Consider the following 18,971-nt stretch of genomic DNA (forward strand, 5'->3'; position numbering starts at 1 on the left):
TGAATACTCACCAAAACAAACATTCTGACATAATGCTGTGTTTTAGTGTGTTTGTCCATTCAAGTACTCATATGCTGGATCTCTTCCAAAATCATTCCCAACAATTTTTCAAATATGCTTTCAAAACAGTTTTTTTGTATAGTTAGCATCTAATTTTACATCTCTGGGGGAAAATAAATAAATAAATATAACAATGTCAAATTTACTGTCTCTCCCATAGATGCTGCATTAGAAACACCCTCAATTAGCGTAAACAGTTTTTTTTTTTTTGTAATTTGATGCAAAGGTGGTATAATACACAGAATAGTGTAATAAATGTACATACATTAAAAAATAATAATACTTTTGAGGATTTACGATGCTGATGACCGTTAAAGGCGTCATCACAGTCTTGTGAAAAGGGTCCATGAAAATGTATTTGTCACACAATTAACACTGCTGCCAAGGTAAGAGTCTATATTGTTCATGCCAGAAATAGCAATGTAATGTAATATATATATATATATATATATATATATATATATATATATATATATATATATATATATATATATATATATATAATTAAATAAAACAAAGACTGCTGGATTGTGTTTTACAAGAAAATACAATTTAAGTATTTTTACCTAAAAATGTAATTTTTAATTCAGTATGTTACATGCAAATACTTTGTTGTTTTGTTGTTGTTGTTGCACAATCCCAAATCTGAAGGGAAAAAAATCCATATGTTCCTTGTCTCCTCTGTGTTCCTGGCACAGCTCTGCCGCAGTGGATCAGCATGATAAATGACACTCAACTGGACAGCGGAGAGCAGCTCCATTGGGAGTGTCGAGCCACAGGAAAGCCAAGGCCAACGTATCGTTGGCTGCGCAACGGAGAACCTCTCAACTCACAGGTACATATAGACACACAGCTCACTTATAGGAAAGAGAAATCTCTGAGATCTGTTTAATATTTTAATTGGTTCTCAAATGGAGACTTTTGCTTATGGCCAGAAACATACCTCACGCAAGCAAGCAATTCACAAGTACTTGGTCAGCACAATGTAGGCTTGCCTTAGAAAATATTTACATACACTCTTGCATTACATAGGTAGGCGCTCCAACATTAAAAAAAATTGTTCTCTAAAAATCACAAAATCAGAACTATTAGAAAGCTGTTTGAAAAATCAGATTTGAGAATCAAATTAACTATTATTTAATGTGTTACATATAACTCAGTGGTAGTATAATGACATATCAATTGTGACATATAAAGGTCTCATGCTGGAGTCATTCTGGCAGATATGTGTATTTTATGTTATTTATTATTTTTTTATGAGAGGTGTGCACGTGTTTATAAGTGGTTCTGTAGTAACTGTAGTGAGCAGAGTGGGAATAGTGGAAATGGTGAATGGGGAGCTTATCATTCACAGACTACAGCAGGCTGATTCGGGAATGTACCAGTGCATCGCAGAGAACAAGTATGGAGCCATCTACTCCAGTGCAGAGCTCAAAATACTAGGTAACTGCCTTATAACTATTTCTAGAATCTTACTATTCCAGCATAACATGCAGTAGATTGACTAGTTTATCTAGGATTTAATTGAATCATAAAAAGCGGACATTTATTTATTTATTTGTTTGTTTGTTTGTTTGTTTAATGGGCTCCATAACCTGTTTGAGTGTGGCCTGTTGAAATCAATTATACATTTTTATATATGTTCCTTCAACCTGAATAAAAAATAATAATGATAATAATAATAAGGCCGGTACCTTTACTCACAAAGACATTTTTACATATTTTTACTTGTTTTCTAATCATGAAAAGTGGCGCCCACACACAGCTGAGGCAATTAAAAGCAGATGCAGAAAAGAAAAAAAAGGAAAAGATATACTGAAGAGAATTAAGTCTGGGTGAACAAAGTTGAAAAGGCAGTTTAACCCCACAGGTAAAGTTTGCTTCTCTCTTTTTCTCTGTGATCGTTGAGCAGGCCAGCAATTGACAGGCGGCTTTCAATCACACACAATGAATAATCCTGATGCCCGAAACAGTCATTGCAGGATGGCAACAAAGACAAAACAGGGCCAAATAGCAATCAATTTCCACTTTATTTGAACTAAGAAGTCTGTTTCAGGGACTGAAAAGTTTGCTGGCAGCACATTTGAGGAAGAAAGGAACTTTAGTGATATTGAGTTAGGTGTCCACAAGGATTGGCTAAACCGAAGACTACATAGACAGAGCTGTCACAAACAGCCCCGCAGTATGACAAAAGAATGCAGGTGAGATGAAAAGAGAAAAAAAGCAAAGGGCTGAGAAGAAAAAGGTTATGTTGGATTGGATTTAGCTTGTTTGTCAGTCTTGGTGTAATAAGAACAAAAAACTGTTCATAACTCTGAAAATGCCAGCTCTATCAGTCTCTGAATGTCCAGGACAAGACAAAGGAGCAGTTTATGATGGGGTTGGTTGTTTAATTGTGTCGTTGTCATTTTCTCCCTGTCAGCTTTAATTGTCCCACATATTCCAAGATGCATGTGGTCGTCTTTTCATCACTTTCCTGGGGGTCATTTTGATTTACATTCCTCATTATGTGCTTTTGTTTGTCCACAGAGCTCTGATCATTCTAAGACAAGATGAACGCAAAACAAATGATTCTTTCTTTTGATAGCATTTATGTTCATTTCATTGTTGTAGTCTAATGAATCAATGTAGGAGAATATATATATATATATATTTTAAGATTTTTTTACGTTTGGTTTCACTTTTTTATAAAAATAAATATTTTTATATTTCTATTTTAACATATTTCAAAATGTAATTAATATATATATTAGGATATATATATATATATATATATATATATTAGGATATATATATACAGTAGAGAGAGAGAGAGAGATTTCTAATATTTCATATATATATAAATATATATATATATATATATATATATATATTATATATATTTAATATATATTATATTTATATTTTTTTTTTTTTTTTTTATATATATAAAATTCAAAATGTTATTTATTCCTGTGTTGGCAAAGCTGAATTTTCAGAAGCCATTATTTAGTATCATATGATCCTTCAGAAATTATTCTAATATGCTGATTTGGTGCTCAGTTATTATCAATGATTATTGGTCCTCAGTTAATAATAATGGTTCTTTATATTGTTATCAGTGTTGAAACATAATCAGTATTGATTTGAAATAGAAATCCTTTATACATTAAAAAATGTGTTTACTGTTAACTTTAATCAGCATATATTCTGATCATCCAAAATGTAATAATAATAGTAATAATAAAATAAATAAGTAAATAGTTTATAAAAAAATATCAAGCTCAGATTTATTAAAAAAAAAATCTAATTTATTGTCATTTTATTAAGTTAAAAATAACAAACAAACAGAAAAAAAAATTGTTACAGATATACATATATTGTCACAGATGTCTCTCTCTGGTGAGAGTATTTTATTAATATGTATATTTTTTTGTGATAGAGTCATAATTTATAAAAGAATATTAAACAATATTAAATGCTAGACTCATAACATATAATTTTTTAGATATTGTTACTAAGTGCTTGTTTAGGTCTCTGGAGTGACAGTGAGAATAAATGTTTTTTTTTTTTTTTTTTTTTTTTTTTTTTTTTTTTTTTTTTTTGTATTTGTGACAAACCCCCCGGTTACTCAACGCCTATGGGAAGAGCTGTCGTCCATGACTTAGTCTATTCTATGTTATAAAGCATGTTATTATTGTGTTGTAATGTTAGAAAGTTTTGAGGTGCCTTCATTCGGAGGAGCCATAGCTGTAGGCCGACTCATCTGCATATGTGCCACTGCCATGCCATTCGAACCCTCAAGGCCAGTGAAGTGGGTGGCTCAGAGTGAACCGGCAATGGGTCGTCAAGTACGAAAGACCTCTTAGTATTCACAGTGAGAGACGCATGTCAAAACTCCCACTTAAAATCATACACTAAGTCTCCAGTAAATGCTCTATGTCACACACAAATTAGGAACACACATTTTCATTACCACAAAGATATGCACAACCCCCCCCCCCCTTCCCCCACCGCACTCCAGGCATAAAAAAAGTTGTTCATTGGTCCCAACTCTCTCAGCATTTTCCAGGGGTGGTGGATTGCGGGGCCCTTTGGCAATTGCAGAGATTAAAATGTCATATTTTCTAATGTCACCCGTAAAAAACATGGTGCAACCTTTGACTAAACACTCCTGACGAGGCCTGTCAGCATGTAGCTACAGGCCCCAGAAGGCTCCAGCAGCTCTGCAGACATCATCACTTTTAGCCCATATGTGTTTAGCTCTGCTCACTAGAATACCATCACACAATGTCCTCCTATCCACTGGAGTACATGTCCTTGAAAAGCTCAGGCCTTTAATGCAGTTTCTTTAAACATGAACATGAGCATACAGAACTGAGTGAGCATAGAATGACAAATTTTGGACTTTAGATTATGGAACACTATTTACTATTAACTTGTTGCAAATTAGCACGCATATATTAGCATAATACCTTATTCTGCATGACCATATTCTAGATCCCTTAACCTACCCTGTACCTAAACAGCAACAACCTACAACAACAACAACCTAAACAGTAATTAGGATTTTTTTTTTTTTGAGGGAAAACTATTAAGGCTGATGATACACGGGGCAACATTTTGAGCAAATTTGTCGGGCAGCTTTTTTTTTTTTTTTAGCAATGTTGCTTGGGCACTTTCCCATTGAGAATGGGTAACAAATTTCTATCTGGATATTTTAGATTGGTCGTGGGCCCCGTGTCTCACCTGGTTGCCCATTGATGGCAACATTTCCCAAAGTTGTCTGGCAACATTGTTTAAAAAGTTCCCTATTGTATTATCAACCTAAGTTAATGGTAAATATGTGTTCTTTAATCTAAAGTGTTACCTGTATTTTTGTAAGGCCAAAACTCACAAACGAGTTAGCATTTTAGCACTACCTGTTACATCGTCAATGAGTCAATGAGTTTTTTAAATGTTTTTTATTTTTTTTTATTTTTTTTTGTCATTCCAATCACAAATGGACAGCACTAAATACAGGGTCTGAAACATTTTAAAGGGTTAGTTCACCCAAAAATGAAAATTCCGTCTTTAATCACACCCTAATGCTGTTCCAAACCTGTAAGACCTATGTTCATCTTCAGAACACAAATTAAGATATTTTTGATGAAATCTGAGAGCTCTCTGATCCTCCATAGACAGCAAGGATATAACCATGATCAAGGCATAGAAACATAGCAAAGACATCAGTAAAATAGTCCATGTGACATCAGGGGTTCAACTGTAATTTTACAAGAAAGCTACAAGAATACATTTTTTGCGCAAAGAAAACAATAATAACAATTTATTCAACTTTTTTTTTTTTTCCTGTATTACGGCCATCCACCATTTTGGAGAGTACCCCAGAAAATAATCAACGTAATCAGCGTTGTTTATGTTCAGCGTACGCACACTTTCTACTGAACATAAACAACGCTGATTACTCTGGTTAAAATTGCAGTCGAACCCCTGATTTCACATGGACTATTTTACCAGTGTCCTTACTACGATTCTGTGCCTTGATCATGGTAATATCCTTGTTGTCTATAGAAGGTCAGAGAGCTCTTAGATTTCATCAAAAATATCTTAATTTGTGTTCCAAAGATGAACAAAGGTCTTCCGGGTTGGAACGACATGAGGGTGAGTAATTAATAATAGAATTGTAATTTTTGGGTGAACTATCCCTTTAAGCTTGTAAGTGTAGATGGTCATGTGGTCAAAGGCATTTGAACAGCCACTAAAGAGCCCCTCCTCTCTGCCTACTGACCTAATTCTAAAACATTACGGAATGTGTTCATGAAGCACGCTAGACTGACAGGATTTCAATCTTGCCTTCTGAAATCATTTGAAATCAAGTTTGAAGGTGAAAAAAGCACAATTTTATCTCACCAGTTCTGATTCTAACACAAATCAAAGCTGCTGCTTGCCATATAATTTTCTGTTGTACCCTTTCACATTCATATGTTAATTGTACAAGCTTATTCCACAATATTAGACCAGAATAAACCCATACACACACCCGCCCATAGACCCTTCCCTCAAAGAAATCAGGAAAGTGGTTGATGAAGGACAAAAGAGATAAATCAAAATACCAATACTATGGAGGTTGTCAGGAACATTAAATGTATTTAGATTTTCATGATGCACAAAACATGCAAAAAAAATATAAACCATTTTTGGTTACAGAGTTTATTTTAATTCAGAAACCAAAGGAAAAATCATATTGAATTTTTTTTTATTTTATTTATTTATTTATTATTATTTTTTTTTATTTTTTTTTTTTATTATTATTTTTTTTATACTTCTGTGTTGGCCTACAAAAATACAGTACATAGTCACTGCACCACTCTATAAAACATTGTGTAACACTTGTGTAATGTGACGTATTTCAGAAAGAAACAGCTCATTAAGCAGAACATTTCTATTTCCCTAGCCAAAGATTTGGTTTTACAGCAGACAAGAAATGTCATGACAAAAAAAAATGTGACGTATATAATAAAAAAAAAAAAAAAAAAAAAAAAGTTAGTCATTATTTTGTCTTCTGAGAAGCAAGTAAACATCTCACATAACTTCTAAAAGTAAGTTCTAAATGAAAAAAAGAAAGAACTTTTAAAAAAAATAAAAACATCAGTCACCTTGTTCAAAAGTTTACATCCCTCGTCTTCTCCAGCATCAGTCAGTGTTTCACCCTTTGTGATAGTCCTTCAGTTGTCTTCAGTTTAAAAAAGACAAACCTCTAAACCATACAGTCACTGTTGGAAAGTGGTCAAATGTGCAGAAGATTCTGGAAAACTATCACTAAACATAAAAAAAAGTCATGGATCATCCAGGTGACAACACATAGTATGATGAACAGGTTTATTTGTGTAAATTTAGTTAATGTTTTGTCTTTGGTAACATGCTCCTATAATGTTTGCAAAATGATTCTCTAATGTTCGGACAACACTCCAAATTATGATATTTCCAACCTCACTTTAAAACCCCAGTCCTTTTATTTTCTCCCCATTTACACAGATTAAGAGATTAAAGAAAAGTTTGGGATGATTTTTTTACGTCTCATTTTAAAGAATTTTAATAACTTTTGAGGCCCCCTTGTAAGTTTGCTTCAGCCCCCTATTTGGCCCCCGGACCCCTGTGTAACAATCACTGCATTAACATCAGCACTAAACTGCATTTGATTTTGTGACTTAGCAATTGTATTCTACTCAACGGATGCATCAGCTTACCGAGAAACTCCCTTCAGACAGATTAGACATTTAACAGTAATTATCTTCAAATGCGCTTGTGGAGGGCTGAATTATTTTTATCGTTTTGCCTGGAAATGTTTTACTTCTGGTAGACCGTCATGCATAACAATAAAGCTACTAATTATGAACCCATCATTCAGAACGACAGCAATGTCATCATTACAATCATTCCAGAAACCTTTATCTCCCTTTACGAGTCCCACAAATCCCCTGTCTCTGAAAACAGACCTTTTATTTTATTTTTTTAAATCGCTCATTTATTCATCTCCTACTGCTCTTGTGGGCTCAGTAGTTCTACGAGTTGTACAAAGAGGCAAGATAAATGGTGTCACGTGAATATTTACAAAAGTATGCACATATCATTAGTACAACAGTGCCAGCTTAATTACATTGTTGAGCAAGTGTGTGAATTATGCATTCCATATAACAAATTAGATTTTTATATACTGTGTATACAATTTATCAGTTTGTTCGGGTCCCTTAAACGATTTGAAATAGTCACTTCATCTCATTTTAAACCATTATGAATTTCTTCTACTGTGAAACACAAAATACAAAATCATCTCTTTTATATATAATGAAAGTAAATGAGGACTAAAAAAAAAGCACAATAAAAAAATGGTCAGTACTCATGTTGCATGGAAACAGTTACCAATACATACATTGAATTTTATCTGTTTTGTTGCATATAGATTAAACTACGTAAGAGTTGATGACTCTGTTTTCTTTTTTCGGTTGATGTTCTTGTCATTATACAAAAATAACTGATATTTTGCTGCTCGTTGCTGTAATTGACCAATTAAAATCAAGTGTTCCAGACAGCTCTTCACCCAAAAATGAAAATGGTCATAATCTACTCACTCTCAAGTTGTTCCAAACCTGTATGAGTTTCTTTCATCTGTTGAATACAAAAGAAGATATTTTGAAGAATGTTGGTAACTAAACAGTTGACGATAGCCATTGAGTTTTATAGTATTTTTTTTCTCCATACAATGGAAGTCAATAGTCAACTGTTTAAACTGAATTTTCATTTTTGAGTGTTTTTTTTTTCCGTATGTATGTATGTATGTATGTATGTATGTATGTAATGTCAGTTTTTTTTTTTTTTATGTGTGTGTGTGTGTGTGTGTGTGTGATTACTGATGCTCAGTCCTGTGACTAGATTTGATAGCACAATTTAAATTTTTGATTGAGCAAATCCTTTAAGGTGAAACTATGTGTTTATTTTCATAAACAGCGTCAGCTCCCGTGTTCAGCACCAACCCTGTCCGGCTCATTGCGACTGTTGGGAAAGATGTGTCTCTGGAGTGCCGTCCGCGTGCATCGCCCAAACCTAGAATCTCATGGAGGAAAAATGATAGGAGAGTCCAGCCCAGCCGAAGGTTAGTCTAAATCCCTGAAGCGCGGTTAGCTCTGTGACTGTACATGTTTTGCATGAAGGTGCGATAATTATCAGGATTCGGGATGAAACAGTGGCATTCCACTTCTATGGGTCTGTGTTTTTAATTGATTACAATTAAATATGCCCATAAACACGCATACATTTACATGAATCTGTGTGCAAAGGGGCTTTAATCAATGTTCTTGTCCAATGATTACCGGTCTCACGCTGGGTTCGGCTCTGCTGAGGTGTGATGTGATGACAGGTTTGTTTGCTCTCACAGAGCTATTAGGCTAGTTTGCTGTGCAGGGTTGCATTGTGATTGATGTCATGTTGATTTCTTATTTATTAGTGTGTGTATGTGTGTGTGTGTGTGTGTGTGTGTGTGTGTGTGTGTGTGTGTGTGTGTGTGTGTGTGTGTGTGTGTGTGTGTGTGTGTGCTCAGTAGAAGAAAAATGTCACTTTTGTTCAGCGAGGATTCATTAAATTAATCAGAAGTGTCAAATTAAAAGATTTTACATTTTACAAAATAAATAAATATTTCAAATAAATGTTCTTCTTAACTTTTCATAAAAAGTTTGGGGACAAAATGTACCATGGTTTTCGCAAAAATATTAATCAGCAATACTGTTTTTTTTTTTTTTTTTTTTTTTTTTTTTTTTACATTGACAATAAGAAATGTCTCTTGAGCACAAATTCAACAAATTTCTCAAATTTGACACTGAAAACTGGAGTATTGGCTGCCGAAAAATAAGCTTCTGCATCATTGAATAAATTGCATATTAAAATGTATTAAAATAAAAAAATAAAAAATGTATTTTAAATTATAATGATATTTCATAATATTTCTGTTGTAATGTATTTTGGATCAAATAAATGCAACCTTGGTGAGCAAACAGATAAAAAAATTACCAATCTCAAATATTTGAATGGTAGTATGTTTAAATATCCGAAGTCATGCTCACTACCGTCTCAAGATAACTTGCGTCCATATGTAAAAAGAGAATGCAGAATTATGCTAAATTAAAGTAGCACCACTATGATGCCTTGAACAACAGTGAAGTGCACAGTTTAGTGGTCATCATACCAAAAATAGTAACACTTTACAATAAGGTTGTATTAGTTAACATTAGTTAATGCATTAGTTAACATGAACTAACAATGAACAACGCATCTTTTCAGCATTAATTAATCTTTGTTCATGTTAACTTAATCATAATTACTAATGTATTAGTTAATACATTAGTTAACATTAACTAACAATGAACAACTCCACTGTTCAGGATTACTTAATGTTTTGTTAATGTTAACTTACACATTTACTAATGCATCTCTTCACATTAACAGATTAACTAATGATGTGGTTAATGCATTAGTTAAAATGAATAAAAAATTAACAACACACCTGTTCAGCATTACTTTATCTTTGCTCATTTTAACTTATTCATATACTAATGCTTCTCTTCACATTAACAACGTAATTAATTAACATTGGTTAATGCATTAGTAACCATGAACTAACAATGAACTATGCCTGTAGACAGCTTTATTTAATAAGCTTTATTTAATTATACTACATACAATATAAACACATTTTTTTTAGCAGCTAACACACACAATGGATAAACAATACTGATTTGGGAATTGATTTGGGCTATTGGTAAACTTGGAAACCATCTAAACATCAACTGATAATGTTTCTAATGTTTTTAGACTGTTTATTAACATGACTTACCATTAACTAAGCATTTACTAAGGGAATTTGTGAACCTTATTGTAAAGTGTGCACTAGTTCAACATTAATTAACTTTTAACTAACAAAGCAGTTATTATTGATTTTACTGGACCTTAAATGAGTGAAAGCCATTCATGCATCTCTTACATTTTCAGAAACTTTATTACATATTATATTATTACATAACAGTGGTATACATTATATACATTTATATTATATAATCAATGCATTAAAGAAAGAAAGAAACAAACTTAGAGAAGAAGGAGGTGTTTTTCCTAACGTAAACTGGAAGTGAGCAACCATGGTCAGGATGGACAAACAGCTGGTAATCACCTTTGCGTTTTAAAGCTGCTATTTTCGATGAATGTCACTGAAAAGTCTTCCAAGAGGACCATTTCTATCCCGCTTTCCAAGTCCGTTAAACCACTCCATCAGACGATGTTTTTGTAGGTCCAGTCAGTCCTGTTCCCACGGGTGATTTAACCCCCGAACCCAGAGGACAAATGTGCGCGCGCTCAGTAGATCGTCACGTGAAACGAAGCGATTTCCAAAGGAAAACGGAGGCATTAATCTCCTCCAGCTCACGCTGTAATATATAAAGTGCATCTTCACACCGTCTCCACGACTTCATCCAGACCTTTTTCTTTTTTTCCAGCGAACTTTTGGTAAAAAGATATCCAAATATTACAATCGCCATTTCTTCTTGCAATTCGTCCACCATTTGTTTACTCTAAAGTCACATTTGTCCGCGCGAGATTTCCCACACAGTCATGATTTGTGATTTTGACGTGCACAGAATCTGATAAGTGTGTGGTGTGCTGTCACCATAGACTGTAAAAACAACAACAAAAACAAAAAAAGAAAAAAGAAAAAGAAAACCCTGTCACACTATAGGAACAAAACTGTTAAATCTAGGTTTTTTTGTTTGTTTTTTTTTTTTAGTGGTATGCCTCAATCGTGTTAATAAACAGTCTACAAATATTAGTAACACATCAGTTAATGTTGGACTAGTGTAAAATTTACAATAAGTTTCACAAATTAATACCCTTAAATAATGCTTTGTTAGTAATAAGTCATGTTAATAAACAGTCTACAAACATGAGAAAAATTATCAGTTGATGTTTAGATGGATTCCAAGTTTACAAATTTGTCATGAAGGGCAACAAATGGGGAGTTAGTATTGTTTATCCATTGTGTGTTAGCTGCTAAATAAATGTTTGTGTACATACTGTATTATAATTAAATAAAGCTTATTAAATAAAGCTGTCTACAGGCATAGTTCATTGTTAGTTCATGTTAACTAATACATGAACTAAAGCATTAGTATACGAATAATTAAACCTGAGCAAAGATAAAGTAATGCTCAACAGATGCGTTGTTCATTGTTAGTTAATGTTAACTAATGCATTAACTAACGTTAACTAATACAACCTAATTGTAAAGTGTTACCCCCCAAAAAAATTAATAATTTACTGCTCAAGGCTGCTTTTGAACAATCAGAATCAAGTGTTCCATAGAGCTACATAATAAGTGTGTGTAATTAAGTTAACAGTACATTATTGGCATTATTTGTAACATTTATTTTTTATTATTATTTGTAGTTGTCCGTTTTTATTTATTTTATTTTATTTTTTATTTTTTTGTACGGTCACTGATACTCAGTCCAAAAATATGCTTATTGCATTTATTAAAGAGATTTCAGTCTTTTGTCCTTATAGTCTAAGATGTTGTGGAAAGGATGGCATTTTAAAACGTGCACACTAGAACAGAATGCAGGGTTAAATGTAACCCTTCTGAGTCAGTTAATGTATAACATGCTGCTTTATTCATCTGTTAAGGTCTTGTACATGTAACCTCATTAGAATTAATATATAGCTTGTTTGAGCTGTGATACTGTAGAGCCTGTTGGCTGATAGCTCATCTGCTGTAGACGTTCGTTTATGCATAATCTTAAATCAGCATGAGGAAAATGAGCGCTAGCCAATGTACAAGCTCTTGATGGAGAAGACGTGTCACTCATCATGAGTGACAGATCTGAAATTATCGGCCCCCGTCGAGCGCTGTAGGCTACAATCTGTGAAAGGACTGCTGTTTAATAACTGAGAGTCTTCACCACAGACACGTCTAGACGCAGAGACCTATTCATCTGAAAGAATTTGTATTATTAATATTATTTCCATGGTGTCATTGGTTGTGTTGTGATGCTTTATAAAATAAGCTGAATAGGAAACTTGGACAATTTTTTGTGTTGTGATGGTTTATAAAATAAGATGGTTAGTAGTTTTGTTAGTTTTTGTAATTTTACCAAATGATGAAATCACAGTTTGATTGAACTCATAGCCTTCAGTGTCAGAAAGAGATAAAAGTGTCATAATTTGCTCACCCTAACCTTGCTCCAAAGCTATAAGACTTGTTGTGAAACACACAAGAAGATATTTTGAGAAATGTCCCTGTCCCCCTTTTTTCCCCGCTGTACAATAAAAAGTCAAAAGTTGTTTTGGACACCATTGACCTTCATTATATGGGCAAGAATGGCTAAAACAATATGTAAATGATGATAGAATATTATTTTTGTGTGAACGATCCCGATGAATTACACTATGCATAATGTGGTTGGTTACATTTTTGTAATTTTGTATTTGTGTTCTATTTTCTCTGCTGTCCATAACACTTTCATAACAAACCTGCAACTTAGCTGTATAACAGTACTGACAGACTCTCTCTTTTTACACATTTTTAAGTGGCGTCATCCTTAGAATTCACACCTTGCTTGCTTTTAAATGCCGTGTGCCACATGCACCAACCGTGAGCTAATTTACTCCTGCCAAGATTGTGATGAAACCTGAAACACTTATGAAGCATGTGTCTCTGAAAAGGATTTTCAGTACTTTAATATATTCCTATTACACTTTCCCCAGGTTCTCTTTTCTAAAGGGTATGCATATTCAAAGTCAATGCTGACATTTGCATTGCATAATTTTGTGCTAATTTGTAACCTTTACATGGTAACCTATTTTCATAATAAGATGCAATTTCACAAATGATCTTAACTCTATAAAGCCGACTGCATCATATTTGAGATGCAAATTTGTAAGGCCTCTAAATGATCAAATTTCACGAAAAAACAAAAAACACTGATTGATAGTTAATATATACAGTATATATATATATATATTATTATTAATCATTTATTTAGCAAGTTAATGGCCCTTTAGTATAACTGTTAAAAAATTTCAATTGTCCTACTACAGGTCAGGGCAATTACGGTTTTTTTTTTTTTTTTGTTTTGTTTTTTCTGTAAAATCCTTACTGATTTCTGTTAAGTAAACATGAGAATGATATTTCAAAGATGGACACTTGCCGAACTGAAGCAGGTTAGGTTTACTTGAGTATCCATATATCATGTTATAATTTTTTTTTTAAATGTTTATATGTTTATCTTTGAATCATCATTGTATTGCGTTGCATTATTACAATTTAAATTTGATCTTTATAAGACATATTACTGGGAGATGTAGAATGGTTGAAGATTCAGGTTGAAGATGTGCCTGGCTGTTCTGGTGGTCAGTGCTCTGTAGCACGGACCAGAAGGCAACAGTTGGAAGAGAGAGTGGGCTGGGTGTGTGGGGTCCAAAAGCTGTGTTCTTAGAACTTTTCCTCACTCTGGAGGTGTAAAGATCTTGGATGTTGTTGGGCAGGGGACACCAATAACCCTCTCAGCAGCCCTGATTGTCCGCTGTAGTCTCTTTATGTCTGATTTGGTAGCTCAACCAAACCAGACAGTCCTGGTCCAGCTACTCCTCTCCCTAGTCCACCTTATCCTCTCCCTGGTCTAACCATAGCTTTACCTCGTCCAACTATTCCTCTCCCTCATGTAGTTCTCCCTCCTCCAGACATTTTTTTTCTTTTTCTGCTTCCCTGTGTTGTTCTGTATTGTTTTGAACAAAACCAGTCCAGAGAGTGCCTTTTTATTATGCATGGCCATGTAATAGAAAGACTTGAAATTATTCATTAAGACTGGAATCAGCTATTTCTCAATGATTAGTAATAAAAATAATTCATATCAGCTCTTTTAAGCTGCTGTTGTTGCAGAAGTAGAGTCATTACACTATATTTAAAGTTTTGAACATTAGGTCTTCATTTCTGTCATGCTGTGTTTAAGCATTCATAAAAAGATAAGAAAGATCCATCATTTTGGTATGGGGTAAGCTTGTGTGAACTGAAAATTTAACCATTTTAGAAATGGGTTAATTTGGTCACAACAGACAGATGTCATTGCTAATTGTGTTTAAAGTTTTGAAAATGTAACTACAGACTGGACAAAGGGATGTTAGGAATTGAAAAAACTGTAAAAAGATCTCACTGATTTGCATTATAGCTATCAGAATTTCATCTTACTTTTTGGCCATATAAATATCAAGAACGGCACCACATTGCATATTTTTGCACAGTTTGGGCCTCTAAGTGGTGTGGCTTTTCATCATACTATTTGAGACGTAATAGATGGATGCATCACATATGATGCGTAACAAACGCATACACTCTAAAAAATCCAGGGTTATTTTTTTTTAACCCAAATGCTGGGTTGAGCCTATTGGGTCATTTTTGGGGGTTATTTTTTCAGTGTTTGGGTAGTTTTTGTGTTACCCAGTTCCTGGGTCCAATGTAACAACCCAGTGTTTGGGTAGTTTTTGTATTACTCACATCTTGGGTCAGACGTAACCCAGCGGTTGAGTTATTTATCGCGGGGATTTTGCGTTCTCTTCTAGAGAGAGCAGTTGTAAGCGCCATCGAATTGATGCATTCATCGGTAATATACAGGTTTGTATACATTTTATTTTATCTATAAAATCGTTACTGTGCTGTATATCGTTCAATTTTATGCAGAGCAACATACAGGTGCACAGTATGAATCACCTTTAACGAGTTTCGTGATGGAAAAGCCTGATGCTTTGCATAAAATAAACAATTTTATTCATAAAGATACATAATACAAAAATATTTCCTCAGAACTGTTTACTGTTTGTTTTGGGCAGGTTATAAAGGCAATGGCAGTATATTTTGGCTATGAGTGAAACGCAGGGGGGCTGCCTCAGCCGTGAGCAGTTCCCTGCCGAACACGATTCCAGCTCGGGCACAAGAACCAGCGCGATGCAGCATAGTCACGGAATAACAGAGACTGGTTAACAACACATAAATTACTTCTGTTTAACGTTTAATTTGTACTTTTAATGTTTGTTAAACGAGTTTAAATATGGGCAATGTGTATAGCCTATTAAAAACGATATAAACAATGCTGTAAATGATAAATAAAGGAAAATAAAAGAAGTTATCATGCAAACCAGTGGTTGTGTGGAGTATTTTAGAAAAGTTTTGAGGATTTAAGTTAATCTGTAAACATTATTTAATGTATGAAGTAAAAAATAAGCTAGTAATATAGTAAAAATTAATTAACCATAGCTGTGTTAAATCAACCCCGTATGCTGGGTTAAATAAACAACCCAATTTGCTGGGTAAAGTAAACCTAAGATGGGTTCTGTCCTATATTTACTCAGCCCTTGGGTTAATAATAAACCAAATTGGGTTGTTTTTGACCCAGTGTTTTTTAGAGTGTATGAAAACCTTTTTTAGGTTTTTGTTGTTTTGATTTTGTCTAAAGGTTCAACAAACTGTCCCACTGAAATTGAATTAAATTAAATTAAATTAAATTAAATTAAATTAAATTAAATTAAATTAAATTAAATTAAATTAAATTAAATTAAATTAAATTAAATTAAAAAAATAAATTATTTTAAATTTAATTAATTAAATTAAATTAAATTAAATTAAATTAAATTAAATTAAATTAAATTAAATTAAATTAAATTAAATTATTAAAAATAAAAACAAAAATAAATTTAAAAAGTTTTAATAAAAAAAAAAATACAATTCAGACAATTATTTCATATATCAGGCTTTACATGGTCAAGCAATTTTATTGCCTTTTATTAAGCAAATTATTTATTCTGGGGTAAAAACAAGGTCACCAAGGCCAAACTTTGTCCCTCTACAAGTTGCAAGGCATTTGACAACAGTGAAACAGTAATATACGCCCTCACTTCATAATAAAAATTATGCCCTACACACATACAAATAAATTTGAACACACCTTAACTAACAGGTTCTGGAGACCCTGAGTCCCCAATTCACCATATATTTATCACAGGCCATGCTCGGTTGAAAGTGGACGCTGCAAAATTATTTATGGTCTTTTCTGCTGACAGTGGTGGTGTTGCAAAGCAGGCAATTTATTCTGAGAAATAGCCACTGGGATTTGCGCTCTTTTCAAATTGTCCTGCAAAATGGCTTCGCCAGCCCAACAGCCCCAGACCAGTCATAATGCACAACCGCACGTGTATACGGGCCTTGACTCAGACCGCAGAGCGTCGCTAAAAATGTCCACATGCAGCACAAAGCCAGCTCTCACCTTGACACCCTTCCTCACTTCCTGCTGCTTATCAAGCTGTAGTTCCATTCTCTCAAATCAATAATTCACAAGTAATGGTGTAACCAGCATTCAGATGCTATTTGCCCTTGCTGCGGCCACATGCCACAGTAAAAGATACAGTTGAGTGAGAACAAAGTGTTCTTGAGGTCAGCCGCACGGTTTGTCAGACGGCGTGTATGTGGAATCGTTCATAAAGTGGTGCAGATCACATTTGAAATGATGTTGTCTGCCGTGTGATAGATGTTTGTTTGTACATAGTGACTACTGATAGATGGGAGAAGTGAACAGCCCAAGAATGCTCCGTTCTTCAGGTAACAAGGTGATGAATGGACTTTGAGCTCGCGTGATCTGATATATTGTGTGGCAAATTTGTCCGAGTCGTGCAATTTATTGTATTTTCTTTTTTGTGACATGGCAAGGGCAGATATGGTTCTTTCTTTTTCCGCTTTTTGTTATTTTAGTGCTGCAAGATCTTTTATAACTAGCGTGAAGGACGTTTTACAGAGAGGCTGTGTAAAGCATATCTGATTATTGTGTCAATGACATGGTTTAGTGTTTTTATCTAAATCAATTGATTTATTCAGAAATACATATTTAAAAATGCAATGAATAAATACCTTTAGTTGATAGACCTCTTGTTAGATAAAAATTTATTTTGATAGTCAAAAAAAAAAGAAGGAAAAGATTAATTAAGAGGGCGATCCTCTTAAAAAAATAAACTTAATTTGCTTGCCATAATTATGTTTTAGAAAAAATGTATATAAGTTGGTTTTGTTATTTTTTTTATTTTATTTTTTAAATAATGGAAACACTTTTCAATGAATCAATGTCATGTGGTGCAATCAGTGTGAATAAGAATGCATGAAAATATTAATAATAATAATTATAATAATAATAATAAACTTAGAAAACCCCTTAATAACATTTATGAATCAATCATTCACAATATTTATTATTATATTATATTATATTATATTATATTATATTATATTATATTATATTATATTATATTATGCATCTCTTATAACAAAGAAAAAAGGAATACAATAAAATCAAAATGGATGTAGTGAAGGCCAAGTTCAAGTGAAATAACTTCACAATCCTCTATGATGTGTTACGTCCATCGTGTTTGTATGTTGGTGTAATCGAGGCACAGTTTTTCTCCTCCGATGATGAGGTTGTGGGGTCAGACAGCATCTTTTTTGGTCACAGTGTATCTTTTTCATTTGTTTAAGTAAAATCTGTTATGCTTGTGAAGGCCAAACTTAGCTGTTGTGAATAAACAGTATGTGAGCCGTTCACAATGATAAAAGAAAAAAGTGATAAGTCATTGGATAGCTTTGATGTTTTTTGTGACTGGGCATGTTTATTCATAAGCCCAAGTAATAATTGAAAACTCTAACAATATGGATCATATTCTGCTTCTTGTAGTGACGCTCACACAGTTTATTTAAAATTATAGCTGTTTGGATGGTTTATAATTAATTTTGTTTGTATAGAAATTGGTCAAGCCAAGCTCATTGTTAATGTTTATGTTTTGCTTCACATATTGGGAGCAAAACATACAGTTTATGTTTTGTGGATTATCACTATTAAATAAATCTGCACCTGGGCTCTCTACATCATCTTCCTCATATTTTTAATGTCAGCTACATTACACAGGCCAGGTGGATGCTTTCTGGCCAAAGTAAAAAAAAAAAAAAGTCAAAATGTTCTTATGTTCTAGTGCTTAGATATGGCTTTTGTTTTTTTTTTAGTTTTATTGTTGGAGTTTTTTTGTATTTTTTTTTTTTATCCAACAGGTTTTATTATGTAAGGGATTTTATTAAGTTAGTAACATTATTATGGTAATCAAGCCGCACGGTTTGAAGCATCATTCATGTCTTTGGCACAATCAGTGCCGGATGAGTTATTCGCTGAAGTGCAGAGTCTGTTCAAATCCCAAACCTTAAGAATATACAGTAGTGATGCGTGCCTTAGGAAGCTCCAAAGTAATCAGATTTAAAATAATCAGATCTGCGCTACAAACGTTATGAAAAGATATGTAATGAAATGGTGCAT

The 18,971-nt window shown here is 33.4% G+C and overlaps 1 protein-coding gene across 1 annotated transcript in view; it reads left to right on the forward strand.

Moving 5' to 3' along the window:
* Positions 1-18,971, forward strand: part of cntn5 (contactin 5) — a 314,204-nt gene that overhangs the window by 244,693 nt on the left and 50,540 nt on the right. The window contains exons 10-13 of the mRNA XM_042743607.1: positions 759-895; positions 1,322-1,323; positions 1,367-1,503; positions 8,545-8,689. Coding sequence (XP_042599541.1) covers positions 759-895; positions 1,322-1,323; positions 1,367-1,503; positions 8,545-8,689 — 421 coding nt within the window. The remainder of the gene's footprint in view (positions 1-758; positions 896-1,321; positions 1,324-1,366; positions 1,504-8,544; positions 8,690-18,971) is intronic.

Source organism: Cyprinus carpio, chromosome B18 (genome assembly GCF_018340385.1).
Source record: "Cyprinus carpio isolate SPL01 chromosome B18, ASM1834038v1, whole genome shotgun sequence".
Classification (NCBI taxonomy): domain Eukaryota; kingdom Metazoa; phylum Chordata; class Actinopteri; order Cypriniformes; family Cyprinidae; genus Cyprinus; species Cyprinus carpio.